Here is a 17,352-nt window from a genome sequence, read left to right as displayed (position 1 = left end):
ATCCACGTGCCAGACCCTGTCCTTGTCAGAACACCGTGTCAGCGCTGCATACTGATGCAGTGCTGTGACAGGAACTGCATCAGCCGCGCGTCGCAGCGGGGAGCTCCGTCGCAGCCGCAAGCGAGGTCGTACAGTGGGAAACGTAATTTAATGTAGCTGCCTGTGTCTCGGTGACAGCTACCGAGCGTTTCGCTACTCCTAAAACAGTGGCGCTCTGGCGAATGTGCGGACTGCAGACACAGGCGGTGAGATGGCCCCGTTCTGTCCGCAGGGAGTCGAGCCCGAGCCCCGCGCTGGACGTGGCGGTGACGGTGCGCGGGCCCACCCCCGCGCGGCCGCCGCCCCCGCGCCTCAGCCTGTCGCCGCCCCCGCCGCCGCCGTCGGAGGTGCAGCGGCAGCCGCCCCCGCCGCCGCGGCCGCTGACGCAGCCGCCGCCGCCGGGCCCCGACGCCACCCCCGGTAAGCCCGCGCGGCGCCGCTTCTCGTTCAGCCGCACCCTGGACGCGGGCAGCCGCCTGCTGCTGTCCCCCGCGCTGCTGCGCCGCTTCCGGCCCGGCGCCGCCCCCGCCTCCTCCAAGCCGCCGCCCAGGGACGCGCAGCCCCCCGCCGCCCCCGACCTGCGCGGCAGCATCCGCCGCAGCCAGTCGCAGGCCATCCCCACGACGCCACCCCCAATCGGCGACGCCTCCGGTCTCAACTCTAGGGGTGAGTACCGCGGACCCCGTGTCGACGGTGCATGAACCGAGGACTTTAACAACGGGACGTTTACTGAAGACTTAACCCGCAGTGGATATGGTATTACTTTTTGCATGCGCTCGGTAATATAATAGCATTCGTGTATAAAACCATCTCGTTGTGAAATCGCGCCTTGTGTGAGTTAAAAGTCGAGCTTTCGAAGATATTCAAGACCGCCATCATCATTAACTGACTGCCTTTTATATGTATGGATATAAACCGCAGTTAGTGCCCTGACTGACTGACTCATCAACGCCCACCCAAACCCGTAAGAACTGAAGGGTGAAATTTGGAGAGGGTAGTGATCTTACACTGCAGGCGTCGTTTAAGAAGGTATTTTTCGAAATTCTACTCCTAAGATGGTAAAAGAGAGGATGAAATGTTTCTTGAAAATAAGTCGTTATTAAGAAAATTTTGAAGCTAGACCAACGAAAATTGGCGTTGGGTTTCTTGGTCAGCAATAAAGAAATACTTGTATCAGCATTTTTGGAAATTTAAGCCATATGTACGTGAAATTTTGGGTGAATGTTTTTACTAAAATAAAAAAAAAGAATTCTCGATTACAAATAAAAAAATGCGTTTCAGTGTTTTTGGAACTTCGAAAGGTAAATCTATGAAAATTTGTAATTGGCTTTTCTGTCCGAAATTTAAAAAAAATACGTGTTCTACTGTTTGTGAACATTCACATCTTAAGGGGATGAAATAGGGGAAGAAAATTGTTAATAAAATATTTCGTTAAGTTAAAAAATCGAAAGCTAAATCTATGAAGTTGCTATTTCACTTCTCTGTTAGATATACAGAAGTTGGGAAATGAAAGTTTCTGCCGGCCGAAGTGGCCGTGCGGTTAAAGGCGCTGCAGTCTGGAACCGCAAGACCGCTACGGTCGCAGGTTCGAATCCTGCCTCGGGCATGGATGTTTGTGATGTCCTTAGGTTAGTTAGGTTTAACTAGTTCTAAGTTCTAGGGGACTAATGACCTCAGCAGTTGAGTCCCATAGTGCTCAGAGCCATTTGAACCATTTTTTTGAAAGTTTCTATGGAAAGATTATCACAAGAACGCAAAAAACCTTGATTAAGAAAAATCTTGGACTCTTAGCTACCAAAATCGCTTTTTGGTCAAAAGTATATTCGGAAAAGACAATGCGTTTATGGCATTAAATAGCGTGAATAGCTCAGAAGGCGTTGCAATTTGTGAACAATATAAAAATTAGATTAGAGAAAAAAAACTGTACAGACCATACAGTCCACGCAAGCGAAGCAGCGGGCGCTAAGCTCGTAGTCCACACTAGTGGTCTCTTATTGCTGGAGCGACGTCACCTGGGGTGAGGTTCGCTTGTGCACGTGCGGGAAATGGACAGCGACCTGAGATGGTAGAGCAGGGGGTTCCCTCGTAATGTCAGATCACTGGCAACTTCGTCATGGAAGATTAGGAAGGCCTGACAAACTCAGTTAGCTTCTGTTTTACCTGTTTTTATCGGTATGTGGGTGGTAGCTTTTCTTAATCTGTCCTCGAAGAGCGGACGATGTAAACCAGTTCTTGGACCATATAAATTCTGTACAATGAATATCAGATTTATAAGCAGTAAAAGAAAACGAGGTAATTTTTGATTCGGTGGAATGTAAGACAGGCGACTGAGCCATTCGATGTTTAGGAAACCGACTATAACGAACGGAGTTTCCAATACCTACTCAGAATTATTCAGACTTGAAATTTTTTAATATACAGAACTAAGACAATGTCAGTCTGCAGTCTGAATTAAAAGACTTGAAGCACGTGCCCAAACAAAAAGAAATTATAAACTGCACCAAGTAAGAAATGCGTTCACTGTTAAATAATGGTGCGAACCTGTTCTGCCAACGGAAAAGGTATTCCCTCAGTATTCCTTACAATCCCCAAACTAAAACAGGGCCCGCACTCTCCGCGTTGTCCGTTTCTCCCATTTGCGCATGCAAATCCCACCCCAAATAACATCAATCCACCAACTGTAATGGCAGACCATTGCAGTATACAAAAGACACAAATTGCTCAGTCAGCCAGCACCGGACGATAAAGTTAATGAATATCTTGGAAAACTCGTGATTTTACTAAAACCTGACGCGGGTTACACATCGAGAAATTTTTACGCGTACGTTGGTAACAAAGTTGCATGAACGTTGCGATTAAAATAAACTAATCTTTTGGACGCACTTGCGATAAACTGCTAACTGTCAAGCAAGAGAGACAATGTACGAGTATTACTCGCTTCCACCTCCAACTTAACCTGAATGGCTTCAGCCTTATATCCAAGTATTGTTCGAACAGTCCTTTATCGTAGATCTTCTTGAACAACTCAGTAACTAAGTTTTCCGTTGCGACTCGTCGAGCCATACTGTAAGCGTTTCGTTCATTTAGACGAAGGAGAAATTAAACCGGGTAAAGGATTATTTGCAGGATAGGAGGTAGCATTGCCTTAACACAGACGGTAAAACATAACCCGGTCCAGAAGCCCAGCTCCAACGCCGAATCCAACGTAGCTTCTCATACCAGCTCCATTCACCAAATCTAACGTAGTAATCCTGTCAATTCAGGTTTAACATGGTACAGCTGATCTTTTACATATTTAGAGGCGATAATTTCGCTGCAGAAAGTCTTGGGTCACTACCAAACGTAAACCAATTAATCTGTTGACAACACTTGTTTATTTGTCACAACTTTACAGGAATCAGGACACACCAAATAGTACTCCAACCGCCCTCGTCACGCCCCCAAGGCTTTGGACAAGGTGTATTTATACATCTTTTAACAATTGCGTTTCTTCACATTATTACGTTATTTCATGTTTGATGTTACAGTTGCAGTAAGTTAATCTAGCAAAAACTGACATTACAGAGTTTTAGCAGAAATTAAAACGAGTACAATGATAATGCATATTCCCGAAATTAACTATCTTTTACAAGTGCAATTTTGAAACATACATTATGTTAACAATTAAGTTCTTATTATTCAGTCCAGAACATTCTCGAATATCTTTACGTAATTTAATTAATTATGCGCTTTTATTAAAGAATTTTGAGCTGGTAATATTTCTACAACATCAAAATTACAATTCGAACGTTCAAAATGACTTTTTACAACATTTGAAGGCTAAAATGCGGAATAATTACGCACATCACAAAATCTTTAAATCGTGTTACAAAAAATTAATCAATTGATCTTCTAACATTATTTATGATACAAATTGTTTTTCTGAATTAGGTTATGTCTCCGGTTTAAACGAATCTTCTCTAGTTTTCGTAATATGTGAACAGTGCACTTAATTTCTCTATAGAATGTTCCAGAAACATTAATTACGAGTTTAATTACAGGTTTTTAGCTGGCGATTTCCGTAAGATAATGTTGTTCTGACTTGCAAAGATACATAAATGTTAAGCTTTTCCAAAATTAATGGTTTACACAGTTAATTTGCGTTATGGTAAACAATGAATTTTACTAATTGAATTATAATTACAAAACTGAATGAAAAAGGTTACTGACATTTATACACTATTAACACTGATTCCAAAACTTGTTCTTTCTCTTCAAAACATCCCGAAATTCATATCAAAGTGATAATGACTTATCCTAACTGTATATTACTGTACCTGATAAAGAACATACATTAATTGGCTTGTGACACAATTTAACATTTTTATTACAACTATTTCAGACTGTTGCACTTAGTGACCTTATCACTAAGTGTCCTTTACACTACTCACATCTGTTTTAGCGCGTATCGCATACTACGAAACCTGCTGTGTCGGGTACTCCACATGACCCAATACAGCCTGTTTTGTTACAACGGTCAGTTCCATTGGGAGATATTTCTCAGTTAAGACATGCGGGTGATACGCAAGGACGATTAATAGCGCATAAAGGAAGAGTATGTAAATTATTAGCGCATAACTGAAGAATGTGTGAATTACTAGGGCATAACTGAAGCGTATTACGATAAACTGTAAATATATCTAACAGTTGGCTTCAGCATTGTAATCCGGAATCCACCAAAGATAACGTATACACGGAGCCATCTTGCCTTGCTGAAACTTGCCTGTGCACAGTTCAGCTGAGTTAGCGGCGGATTTGTAACGGTCGAGCTGGGATTAGAATCAGGTGACCATGCTTTGGGTCGCGAAAATTCCGATTGAACTGATTCATTGACAATATACATAGCATCGCACGATGCATACAGTATTCCTCGTTTGAAATCGCAAAGTTGCGCAAATTATCGAAGGAAAAGTAAGATTGAGATTTAAAGACGACATGGAGGTCGTTAGAGACGTCAAACTATCGAATTTAGCGAGATTTCAGATGCAATTAAATTTCTGAAATGGCATTCCAGCGTTCTAATTTCGCTAACTGACGAGAATAACCGCTCAGTGATTAGCCACTCACACCTGTCTCGTTTTCCAAGAGCAGATCCGACTGCAGGATCGAAATGAAAGGAGGCTAGATGTGGAGGCGGCAATAACCTGTACAGCGCTTGCTCGCGGGTGTAGTTGGCGGCTAACACTCAATTCACAGCACACGAGGCGAACATGACGTCATTTTATCACGCGCTGTGTCGAAGACCGCAGGACTTCTGTGATTTGGTATTGTCTGTACACTCAGGACTGCATAGCCTACTTTATTTATAACAGGAGATACTATTTCTCACTTTTCCATTTGAGACATTACACTCTGTAACACTGAAGTCATTATTCGCAATAACAGAAGGGGTTACACGAGTTGTTGAGTATTACATCGTGCACAACGGTAAGTGAGGTGGGCTGCAGCGTGGTGCGGCAGCTGTCGACGTAGGAAAGCTTGGCAGGAGCAGAAATGATGAATATAGTAAACAGAAGTTTTACTTAGCTTGTAGCTTTCTCCAAGCAGAAGAAACTTTACAGACAGCAATAAAGTTCAGCTATTACAAGAAAGAAACTAAAGAGCGTAGTGCATTGTGTGGCTCCCGCTACTGCAGGAGCAAACTGTCACAGGCTAAGTAAGACTGTAGACTGTGACTGACAAGGGGAGGCCACGGCGTTTGGAACACGGATTTACTGTCAACTTCGTACACTCGTAGTACTCCATGAGGGCAACAAAATGTGCAAGGAGTAGCGCGTACTTCTCAAGCGTTATTGAGAAAACTGCAAGATAATTTCGGTCCTCGAATATATATCTATGCGTGGTCATTTTAACGATGAAGCGACTGCAGCCGAGTGGTGACGGCACGGTAGCTCAGCGTGTTTGGTCAGCCATACAAATACATACAACGGAAAATAAGAAAAGGCAGAATAGCTAACGGCGCTCAGAAGTTTCGGGGGTCGGCCACCACTTGAAATACTAACGATCACTTAGGTGAGACAAGCAGTCGGCCCAACCATTCTCGATCTGACGACAACCCAACCAACAGAGTCAACAGACCCACCGACAAGGCAACTTGCGCTCCACTCGACCAGCACACAACTGGGAGTTGAGTGCAATCGTAAAAGGCATGGACGCCCACACCCAAGCATACATTTAGCTGTCGAACTACACACCGAGCTGGACAGCGACAAGACAGTGAGGAAAGGACTCTGCCTAAATTTACGCCAATGGCCAGCGCAGGTAACCGGATCGTTAACGGCCACAAGGCAGAAAATTCTGCTGGTGCACTTCAATTGCAAATAAACAAATACAGTTACACTCCACCGGATGGTGGCTAAACCTTCGCCAACTCTAACACACACGTTGTTGCTCACGGGAATGTCCCCACAGCTAACAATAAGAACCAAACGGCACAGTGTGAACAGTCGTAACTTGCTGGTAAATTAAATCCAAGCTCAACTTTCGTGTTCAGGTCGGTGAGCCACGGATCTCGTAGCAATGCGAACAGCCCCGTGCGTAGAGACCGCCAGCGGGGCCGGCCAAACAACGCCCCGCGGAGATTTCCTCGCTGCTCCACGCCAACCGACCGACTCCACACATCAGCACGGAGACAACACTAAAATAACTGAGCAGTCGACATCACAGGCTACACACAGTTTCACGAACACTCGCACGAAGGACTAGACAATACTAACGGCAGCGACTGTGCAATAACAAGGACGAATCACGAGTCGGAACATGCAGGCAACCCATAAGCGATCGCCGGCCAACATACACATCGTCCGACAAGACGAACGACCGACGATCAATCAAGGTGGTCCGCACTGAAGTGATATGTATCGGCAACCGTCGGGCGAGTCATGGCTGTCCGAACCTCACTGCAGCCGCACCCCGACTGAAGTTCTACCGTGTCCTAAGCCAAACACTGGCAGGTCCGAACTGCACCGCTAGCGCTTCCCAACTCACTGGCAGATCCGAAATAACTCCGAACACACCACAACCGGGAAGTAATAGCAGTCAGCATAGATAATACGCCAGGGCTTATATCGATAAGCGCCGCTGGTGCCGCTCACGGGCAGGCAAGGCGGCAACTCAGTGACACCAGTAATTGAAATTAACATAACGAGGTGGAAGTACAGTGAAAATGAGATATGGCACGAACACGAGCGGCGCACGGCTCAAAACCGTAGTTTTCAACAAAATCTACGTTCAAGGCGGCGGCCTTACGCCACCTTACTTGGGAGGGTCTCTACGTCAGCATGGTAGCACTTTACTGGTCGATGTCGGAGCCAACGTCTTGCTGCATCGGTAACCTCCCCATCATCGAAGTACTGCTTCCCAAGGAGTGCATCCTCCATTGGGCCAAAGAGATCGATGTCGGAAGATGCGATATGAGGGTTGTAGTGTAGGAGAGGAAGAACAGTCTAATGATGTTTTGTGAGCTCCTCTCGGGCGCACAGACGTATGTGAGATCTTGCGTTGTCATGGAGAAGAGAAGTTCATTTGCATTTTTGTGTCGACAAACGCACTGAAGTCGTTTCTTCAATTTCCTGAGGGTAGCACAATACATTTCAGAGTTGATCGTTGCACCACGAGGGAGGACATCAGACAGAATGACCCCTTCAGCTGAGGGCGCACATTCAACTTTTTATGCGAGGAGAAGTAGTGTTGCGCCACTGTATGGATTGCGGTTTTGTTTCCGGTTCGAAGTGATGAACCCATATTTCATAGCCCGTGATGATGTTTGACAAAAAAATTGTCACGATCAGCCTCGGAACTCGTGCTGCGAAGAATCCAGTGGGGACACACCTTTGCATACTCCAACTGGTGGACGAGTGTGTCAGCACTACCGACAGAGACGTCAAGTTGTGCAGCGAGGTCTTTGATTGTGATCCCGTCGATCACCTCGAATGAGAGCGTCCGCACGTGCCAACATTGCAGGAGCCGCAGCTGTGTGCGGCCGCTCGCAACGCGGAAGATCGGACAGGTTTGTGCGACCTTGTTGCGAAGATGACAGACGCCTTGTCCAACGACTCGGCGTGCTTTTGTTCACTGCCGGGTCTCCGTAGATATTCTGTAAGCGCCTATGAGTATCTGAGATGCTCTGGTTTTCCGCCAAATGCAACTCAATGGCAGCTCTCTGCTTGGAATGCACCTCCGTTACAGATGCCATTTTGAAGTCTACGTATAGTGCCGCCACCTAACGGAACTTCATGTAACTATATGGGCTGCAGCGGGAGTATTCCACGATGTTCTGCAACTTATTCCGCAATTTTCAACCAAAATTGCCCTAGAAAAAAATGCGTTGCATTTCTTATTGAACGCCCCTCATAGTTCGAAGAACAACCTAAACTGAGTGCTTTCTAATAATCAATTAATGGTCAAAAGTGAATATTTAGATTTTTATTGACATAATCAACTAACACATAGTAGCAGCTACTTGTGGCCATAGCGATTTTTCAAAGCGACGATCTCCAGCCTCAAAGCGTGCCTCGCACAAAATCTACCGAAACATCTAAATTGTGGGTTCAAAATTATTTGGTCATTTATTTGCACTGTTTATGAAATGGGTATATGGGTGTATATGCTGCTCCAACATCATTCTCTGCACAATTTTCTTCGTAGCGTGAATTTCATGGGCAAGTAGACGGGTGCTTACTGGCGATCTTTCCACAACCGATCCAAAACATCTCTCATTCTTCTGTGCGACCATTTCTTTGGCGAGGGAGCTACTCTTCGGCAAGGACAGCAGTCTAGCTTGAACGATCTAATTTTTTCACAAGTTTCTGTTCACTGTGATAATTCTTTCCAAGTAGCGCTATGTTTGTTGCGAAAGGGTAGTGTTTTCATTCGTTCGACTTTCCGCCCACTACGTCCTGCTGCACCACGCTTAAAAATGCATATCCGCGAATTACTGCAACGAGGAATGCTCCATTTTCAAAAACCAATCATGAACTGTAATGAGCGGTACAATCTAGCGTGGACACCCCATATTCTATTGCCTATCGGTATTCAAGGTAGCGCCAACATCGTTAATACGGAAAGCCATTGTTTGCTATAAAACGCATTTTACAGACATCTTTCCGACAGACACTGCTCGTTCGATACATCGTACATCATGAAACGTACAATTGCGACCATTTGATAACACTTATCCTCGGATCCTTTAAGGTCTGTAATTTTAACTCTTGATTATTTGGGACGTATGTGACGTACCTAATGAGCAGATACTGAATTGAATTAGTGAGGAAAGTAAGCCGGCCGCGGTGGTCTAGCGGTTCTGGCGCTGCAGTCCGGAACCGCGGGACTGTTACGGTCGCAGGTTCGAATCCTGCCTCGGGCATGGGTGTGTGTGATGTACTTAGGTTAGTTAGGTTTAAGTAGTTCTAAGTTCTAGGGGACTTATGACCTAAGATGTTGAGTCCCATAGTGCTCAGATCCATTTGACCCATTTTTTGAGGAAAGTAATTTGAGGGACAACATGACTAGAGGAAGAGATCGGTTGATAGGACATATACTGGGATATCAAAGGATCACCAACTTAGTAACGGAGGGAAGCGTGGGGCGGGAGGGGGGGGGGGGGGAGGTAAAGCTCGTAGGGGAAGACCAAGAGACGAATACAGTAAGAAGAATCAGATGGATGCAGATTGCAGTAGTTATTCGTAGGTGTAGATGCGTGCACAAGGTAGAAAAGCATGGAGAGCTGCATCAAATTAACCTTCGACTGTTCAAACCCGCGTCCGGCCATCCTGATTTTAGCTTTGCCCTGATTTCCGTAAATCGCTTCAGGCAAATACCGGAACGGTTCCTTTGATAGAGCGCGGCAAGACTTTCTTCCCCGCCCGTCCCTAATCCGATGGGACCGATGACCTTGCTGTTTGGTCCGCTCCCCCAAATCAACCACCCAACCAACGAAATGACCAATACGGCGAATTCGAAACTCACATAAGGCATACCGGCAGATACTTCTCTCGAGTGCCTTTCACGAATGGATTCCAACATCTGGGCGAAAACGATACACTTATGTACAGGTTCTAACTGAGAACCTCTGGACTTATTACGCGGAAAATTGGCGAAACATATGGTTCGGATGCTTCGTGTCCAGAATAGGATGGAAGCGAGGCGGAGGGGTTTTATCATTAGGGAGAATTTCTTTGCTTTGGTTTTCATAAAAAAAGAGTAATTGGCGGGTGCATACGATGTTACAATGTAATAACACACCGTGATGTAGGCAGTATGGCAGACTTCCTTATCGCAAAAATTTTGACATTCCATGTATGGACCTGAAAGATACTTAAAGAACACTAACTGCTTAACTCAAGTTATTTTTTGATGAAACTAATAATAATAACAACTTTAACTACTTGACTTGTTAGAATTGGAAATAAGTCAACCAGTTGCAGGCTTAAAGGTTTATTAACCCTTTACCGTTGTTCGACAAATATAAATTTGTCTTTTCCAGAAAGAAAATGGACCTAGAGAACAAACTGCTACAAAACTGTTAGAAATGTCAACCAGATAAGGAGCCATATTCGATAAACTTTAATTACATACATTTTTAGAGGAGCGTACTCATTCGTAAATCATATATTGGCATAAAGTGTGTTGACGCCATAAAGCTCTCGTCTAACACAATCTGCGAGTCACCCACATATATCAGATGCATAACTGAAGGTAGTAGCCCAATACTCTTGGGCTTTGCCGTAAAACTTTAAATGGAAAGACATGTAGTGCGGCACATGCAAGGCTAGTGACGTGATCCGACTGTCATTAGTCCAGGCACTGGCGACAGGTAAATTATGGTAGGTGGCGTTTACTACGCGAACCAGTTTGCGCGTAATGGGCAGCCGATGCCTGATTAACCAAGTAATATGGTTAACAGCTAAAATTAAAACAGAATAAAACTATTCAAAATAGGAATGGATTGCAGCGCGGGGTCCAGGGTGCCTTGTCACGGTCCGCGAGGCTCCCCCCGTCGGAGGTTCGAGTCCTCCCTCGGACATGGGTGTGGATGTTGTCCGTAGCGTAAGTTAGTTTAAGTTAGGTTAAGTAGTAGTTTGTAAGCCTAGAGCGATGACTTCAGCAGTTTGGTCCCATAAGACCTTACCAACAATTTCCAATTTAAGTGGTGATTAACGTGGCTATACATATTATGCCTTTTTTACATTATTTTAACATGTCTTAAGAGGTGTATTGGCTTCTTGTACTGATACTTGGCACATTCCCTAATTTATTAACAAGTTCTCTCCTCACGCTGCATTATGCACGCATAAGCAAATAATTATCTCTGTTTACCTGAGTCTGCTTGCTCTTTACATGCCATATGAGTGTAACGCCTCCCTGCCCCCTTTCCCCAGTTTTCCTGTTTTCATTAGTTTCATTCTGTTTTAATTTTAGCTGTTAACTGTTTTTCTTGCTGAATCAGTGGTTGGCTGCTCAGTGCGACCACGCGCACACTAGTTCGCGCAGTAAGCGCCACTCACCATAGTTCACCTACCGCCATCGCCTTCACATCTTACACAGTCGGCTCATGTCACTAGCCTTGTATTTGCCACACTAAATGTCTGCTGGAGAATAAGTCACGCCGGCTGAAGTGGCCGTGCGGTTAAAGGCGCTGCAGTCTGGAACCGCAAGACCGCTACGGTCGCAGGTTCGAATCCTGCCTCGGGCATGGATGTTTGTGATGTCCTTGGGTTAGTTAGGTTTAACTAGTTCTAAGTTCTAGGGGACTAATGACCTCAGCAGTTGAGTCCCATAGTGCTCAGAGCCATTTTTGAATAAGTCACGATTGTTTTCTTTTAAAGTTTTACGGCAAAGCCCTACTGTATTGGGCTACTATCGTCAATTATGCACTTTAACATTTGATATTTGTGGATGACATGCACATTGTACTAGAAAAGAGCGTTATGACTTTACCATCCGTTTATGCCAATACGTGATTTTACGAGCGATTTTGCTCTTCTAGCCAATTTTTGTAATTGTTGAGTATAAAATTTAGTTCCTTCTCTGACTGGCATTTGTAACTATTTTGTAACGATTTGTTGAATAGGTTCATTTCGCTTCTCAAGAACACAAATTTATATTTGTTGAAACCATTGAAAAGGATTAATAAACCTTTGGTAAGTCTGCAACTGGTTGGCTGTTATGTCCAGTCCTATCAAGTTTTCTACGTGCACCGTTAATGAAGGCGGGCGATGTTTAAACTCTAAAAAAATTAACTTTAATTACAATAATGTCTTGGCATGCAACGATTGCGCTTCTAATTACGAATATGCACCCAACAGCAACCTATCATTTTGACTTGCAACAGTAAGCTAACACAACTACATAATTCATCCTTGACCTTCTTTTTATTTCCGCAAGTGAATAGTAATTTAACTTTGCACTACACGGAGTTCAGTATTATGAACATTCAATTTTTCAGACTAATCAGTCATTTTCTTGGTGACGGCTTGTATTTCGGATTAGTCGAAGGTATATTTTTTCCCGTAGATTCGTGTTCTACAGTGATAGAGCTTGTGGGGACAATTAGATTTACTGTTTTAATTTTTTTTAATTTCATTCCAAGGGATAAGAACAACTACAATAGAAAAGCATGACATTAATTAGACTCGTTGGGGGTTAATAATTTCACAAATCAAACAGAGCTAACCCATCTACTGAAAAAGCTCTTGCACCCACTTAAGCATCAATTGGTCTATTTTCGGCAATGTTCGAATAACGACAGAAACGACGACGTTGCGTGGTTACGCATAAACAATTCAGCTGTTGAAGGTAATGCTTTTTAGTCATCTGTACCAGTAATGAGTTTCACGTTTTCGATTTTTGAAATAGTACAGGTCAGAGAATCTGACAAGTGGATTCCACAGCCTCCACGGTAAGATATGAAACGTTAGGCTGAAGCATACTCTTAAACCATGGCAAAATGTCCCAGAAACCAAATGTAACAACATAACTGCACACTCAAATATCCAAGCATCAAACACTAATAAATACTTCATTGCAAGGGATGACAGAAAACATGTGAATATGTGTTTTAATCCAGTGCAAATTGTGTTCAACACGCCGTCTTCGTGGAACAGCGACAAGAGCACAGACTGAAATACACTCGCTTAGAATCCTGGCAGCAGCTCTAATTTTGAACTAGCCCGGTTGTATCAGTCAGATGTCAAGAAACTTGCCACGCACTTACAGAACTCATCAAGAACATGTGGAGTTCATGTTGGGTCAGGGACACGTAGATGCTGTATGAATGGATATCAGTAATGTGTAGAAATCCGAAGAAGATATTAAAGCAGTAGCGTTGGTCACAGCCGAGAGTAGTTAACTGTAAGACTGACAGGTGAGCGCCAAGCGAAACCCTAGTTGCTTAGAATAGCAACACACAAAATGAGATCGGTCGCTTCGAAAAAACTTCTTAGTCAAAGACTGGATCAGGTTTTGTTCAATGGAGTGGAAAAGCTACCCTTCGTCAAATAGCATCTTACCTTTGAAACAACATGAATTAATTCATTTGTAACCAAGATCGTTACCTAATTAGAACTTTTAACAAGGGCTGTACTTCTTTATGGCACATGGTTCAGCAAGCAGCAAAATCGACGCCACCTACCTCACTCTATAAATCGAAGCGAAGAAAAGATAACGTGCAACAGCGGTCTATAATTCTCTCCGGTGTACATGATAAGGACACGTGAGCGAACGGCATTCGGTCATTCGCATTAGGCTGTACTCGTATTTGCTCACGTTTTTCTAGTTGTTGGTCTTTTAACTAACTACCAGAAGAAGTACGCGTTCTCTCCGTTACGGCGTTAGCCCCACATAAACCTTTCGTGTGCTGTCTTGTCTTCTTTTGCTGACAGTTGCGTGAGCGATGGAGTGATGTGATGAGACATCAAAGGTCCGTGAGATCTAACAGAGTCCCAGTAAAAATGTTGGAAAAAAGAAATAAGATTGCTAGTAAATTGCCGAAGCACTTAGTGGTCCAATTGGGGACATGAGAAAGACGAAACCGCATTAGATGCTTGCATCAGTCGGAAATGGCCAACGGCCATGCCGCAGTGGTAAAACCGGTTCCCGTCAGATCACCGAAGTTAAGCGCTGTCGGGCTGGGCTAGCACTTGGATGGGTGACCATCCGGTCTGCCGAGCGCTGTTGGCAGGCAGGGTGCACTCAGCCCTTGTGAGGCAAACTGAGAAACTACTTGACTGAGAAGTAGCGGCTCCGGTCTCGGAAACTGACGTACGGCCGGGAGAGCTGTGTGCTGACCACATGACCCTCCATATCCGCATCCGGTGACGCCTGTGCGCTGAGGATGACACGGCGGCCGGTCGGTACCGCTGAGTCCGCCATGGCCTGTGGACGGAATTAACGTTTACATCAGTCGAAAATGGAATGCTTATGCACAAGATTTTTATTTGTTTTTATTAAAAAAGAAGAGTACAATAAATTTCTTTGAAAGTAAACAAATGCGAACGTGTAGCTATTGCGATAATTAAAAATAGAAATATACGAAAGACCTGATCGTTTACGCTGCATAGGTTCATGATATTCTTAAGTACATGGCTGATGTGTCACTGTTATATTAAAGTTTTTTGATGATACTATTAGGTTGGTGCATAAGTTTGTAGAGACGGATGCCCTTTGTAGCCTGGTCCCTTCAACCCCTACAAACGAACCGTAAGTTTGTAGCGTTTTGTTTTGCATGTTCGTATTCTGGTTGCTATGGCTTTCTTTATCGATTGTCATTTTTTATTTGTAGTTCACTGTTGCTATTTGTGTGTATTATATATTATCATTCTGTCAAATGTAGATAGTGAGTGAAGCTGTGGACGCTAGAAATCCAAGTGCCAAGTGGAGAAATCGGAACATTTCCGACATCATCTTACATTTCCAACATACTTTTTCGTTCGTGTTTAATAGAGGGGTGACAGTAGCGGAGGCGGACATTTGCGCCGTGTGTGGGGATAATGTCACTGGACAGAGCACAGCAAGAAAATTGTTTTGTCATTTTAAGGAGTTCCGTTTGGCATTAGTTCGTCTCCTCGTTCAGGAGGACCTTCGGGTTTTGATGATGATCGTTTAAGCGCTTTAATCCAAATGATCCACGTCATTGTACTCGAGAACTGGCAAATGTGATGAACTGTGATTATTCCACCATCGTGCAGCATTTGCATGCAGTGGGGAAGGTTCGAAAACTGGATGTATGGGTACCACGTGCTTCAAACCAAAATCACTAAAATCAGCGGGTTGTCGTATATGGATCTCTGCTTGCTCGTCATCAGTTGGCTCGTGAACAACACTGACCATTCTTATCCTGTATTGTTTCTGGTGATCGAGAAATGGTGCCTTTGTGGTAACATAATGGAAAGAAAGGGATGGTTGAGCCGAAACAAAATAGAAACTCCCCGTACAAAGACTCGCGCATCCACAAAAGATAATGTTATGCATGTGGTGGAACAGCTTCCCCTAGATGTAGCCATCACTGCTGGCATTTACTGTCAACAACTGAGATGTCCAGCAGACGCAGCAGGAATGCTTGAAGTGATGCCACTCCACGGTAACGGCCGCTCGCACTCTGCGAGGCTGTACAGGACTTCAGTTGGGAAGTTATGCCGCACCCACCTTTCACCATTTCCTCTCTACTGAACATCCTTCAAGGAACTTGCTTTCCTGATGAAAATACGCTCCGAACGTGGCTTGACGAGTTGTTCGCCTCGAAACCGCGCGATTTCGACAGTTCGGAATCGAAAAGTTACCGCAGCGTTGGCAGACTGTTGTAAATAATAAAGGAAAATATATTATTGATGATTAAAGTCTCTGTTATGAGTATCTGTTGTGTTTATTAAACGTATGGAAAATGCTACGAACTTATGCACCAACGAAATATAAGGGGCGATCAAAAAGTTCCTGTTCGAAGGCCGTACAGTTCAGAATCGGTACGCCAATCAGGAGAAATCGTCGTGAGCACTGAAGCACCAGGTTGAAGATACCCGCTTGCCAAAACACTGTGTCCTGCTGCGTGAAGAAGTCCGTAACTGCCTGCTGTGCATCCTCGTCGCCCCTTCAGGGACTTTTTTTTTTGGGGGGGGGGGGGGGGCAGAAAGCGTGATGTCTCGTGGCGAGCGATCAGGCTATAGGGTTGATGCTCGAGTGTCTCGCACTTGAGTTGGCATAACTTTTCCGTTATGAAATTCGCGATACGGAGACGTGCATTATCGTAAGCAGCTCACCCATTGTCACACCATTCCACAACGGTAATTTTCGACAGATATGGTGCCCCATACATATTCTTCATTCTCCGATGGCATGTCTACCGGTGTTTTTCCTTCGACAGCTAAGAAAAAAACAACAACGCGTTGGTCGTAAATAACGCCTGAAAAAAGTGTAACACAAATAATAACTGTAGCGTCCAGTCTAAGGAAGGAAGCTGGGGGTTTATCCCGTTAAGATCGAAGTCATTAGAGGCGGAGCACAAGCTCGGATTGTGTCAAGGATAGGGAAGGATATCGACCGTGCCCTTTCAAAGCAATCATCCTGGAATTTGCCTTGAGCGATTTACGGAAATCACATAGAACCTAAATGTGGAAGGCCGGACGCGGGTTTGAACCGTCGTCCTCCCGAATGCGAGTCCAGTGTGCTAATCACTGCGCCACCTCCTATACGAGACCAGGTATTGCCTCCGACGGGTGGTACCGTAATCATATCATCGATGGTACCGTAATCATGAAATCGGAACCTATACATAATTCTTAGCGATAACCAATCCCTAAGCTACATTTACAATGAACTCAGAACGAAGGACACAACGCACTCGGTTTGTGGGTTTGCGCTCACGCGCAGATTAGTCACGCGCGCATCAGTGTGCGCGTGTATGTTGGAGGGGAGGGGGGAGACTATCTCTGCACCGAATGTTACGAAGGTTCGCCAGGAAGTTTGTAGTAAAATAATTGAACAAACACATGCCCGAGCAAGGTATGATTCAACACTGAGTTAGCATTGAGAGAGATAAGACCACGTATGTGTTTACGCAACTGCTCGATTACTCATCTTGCAAGTGGAATTTTGCTGAGAAGCAGTAAGCACTTCTCAGCCGGACTGAAACGAAAGTGGTCGCGTTGTTAAGGAACTATTTGTCGTAGTATTGCTTTCGACTGCTTATCAACCTAGAATTGTATTTTTGCGCTGCGACGAGATTCAGCCTGCTAGATGAACTCAGCGGCAGTGGCCGAACAGTTTATTGTAGATGTGTTGTTG

At 44.5% G+C, this 17,352-nt stretch overlaps 1 protein-coding gene and 1 pseudogene across 1 annotated transcript in view; both read left to right on the top strand.

Annotated features, from left to right (window-relative positions):
- Window positions 1-221: 221 nt before the first annotated feature.
- Window positions 222-17,352, top strand: part of LOC124799158 (flocculation protein FLO11-like) — a 218,829-nt gene continuing 201,698 nt past the window's right edge. Inside the window, exon 1 of the mRNA XM_047262696.1 lies at window positions 222-705. Within this exon, the coding sequence (XP_047118652.1) occupies window positions 222-705 (484 nt within the window). The remainder of the gene's footprint in view (window positions 706-17,352) is intronic.
- Window positions 14,139-14,256, top strand: LOC124799395 (annotated as a pseudogene).

Source organism: Schistocerca piceifrons, chromosome 5 (assembly GCF_021461385.2).
Source record: "Schistocerca piceifrons isolate TAMUIC-IGC-003096 chromosome 5, iqSchPice1.1, whole genome shotgun sequence".
NCBI lineage: Eukaryota > Metazoa > Arthropoda > Insecta > Orthoptera > Acrididae > Schistocerca > Schistocerca piceifrons.
The sequence above is the reverse complement of the archived record's forward strand: the minus strand, read 5'-3'. Positions and strand labels throughout refer to the sequence as shown.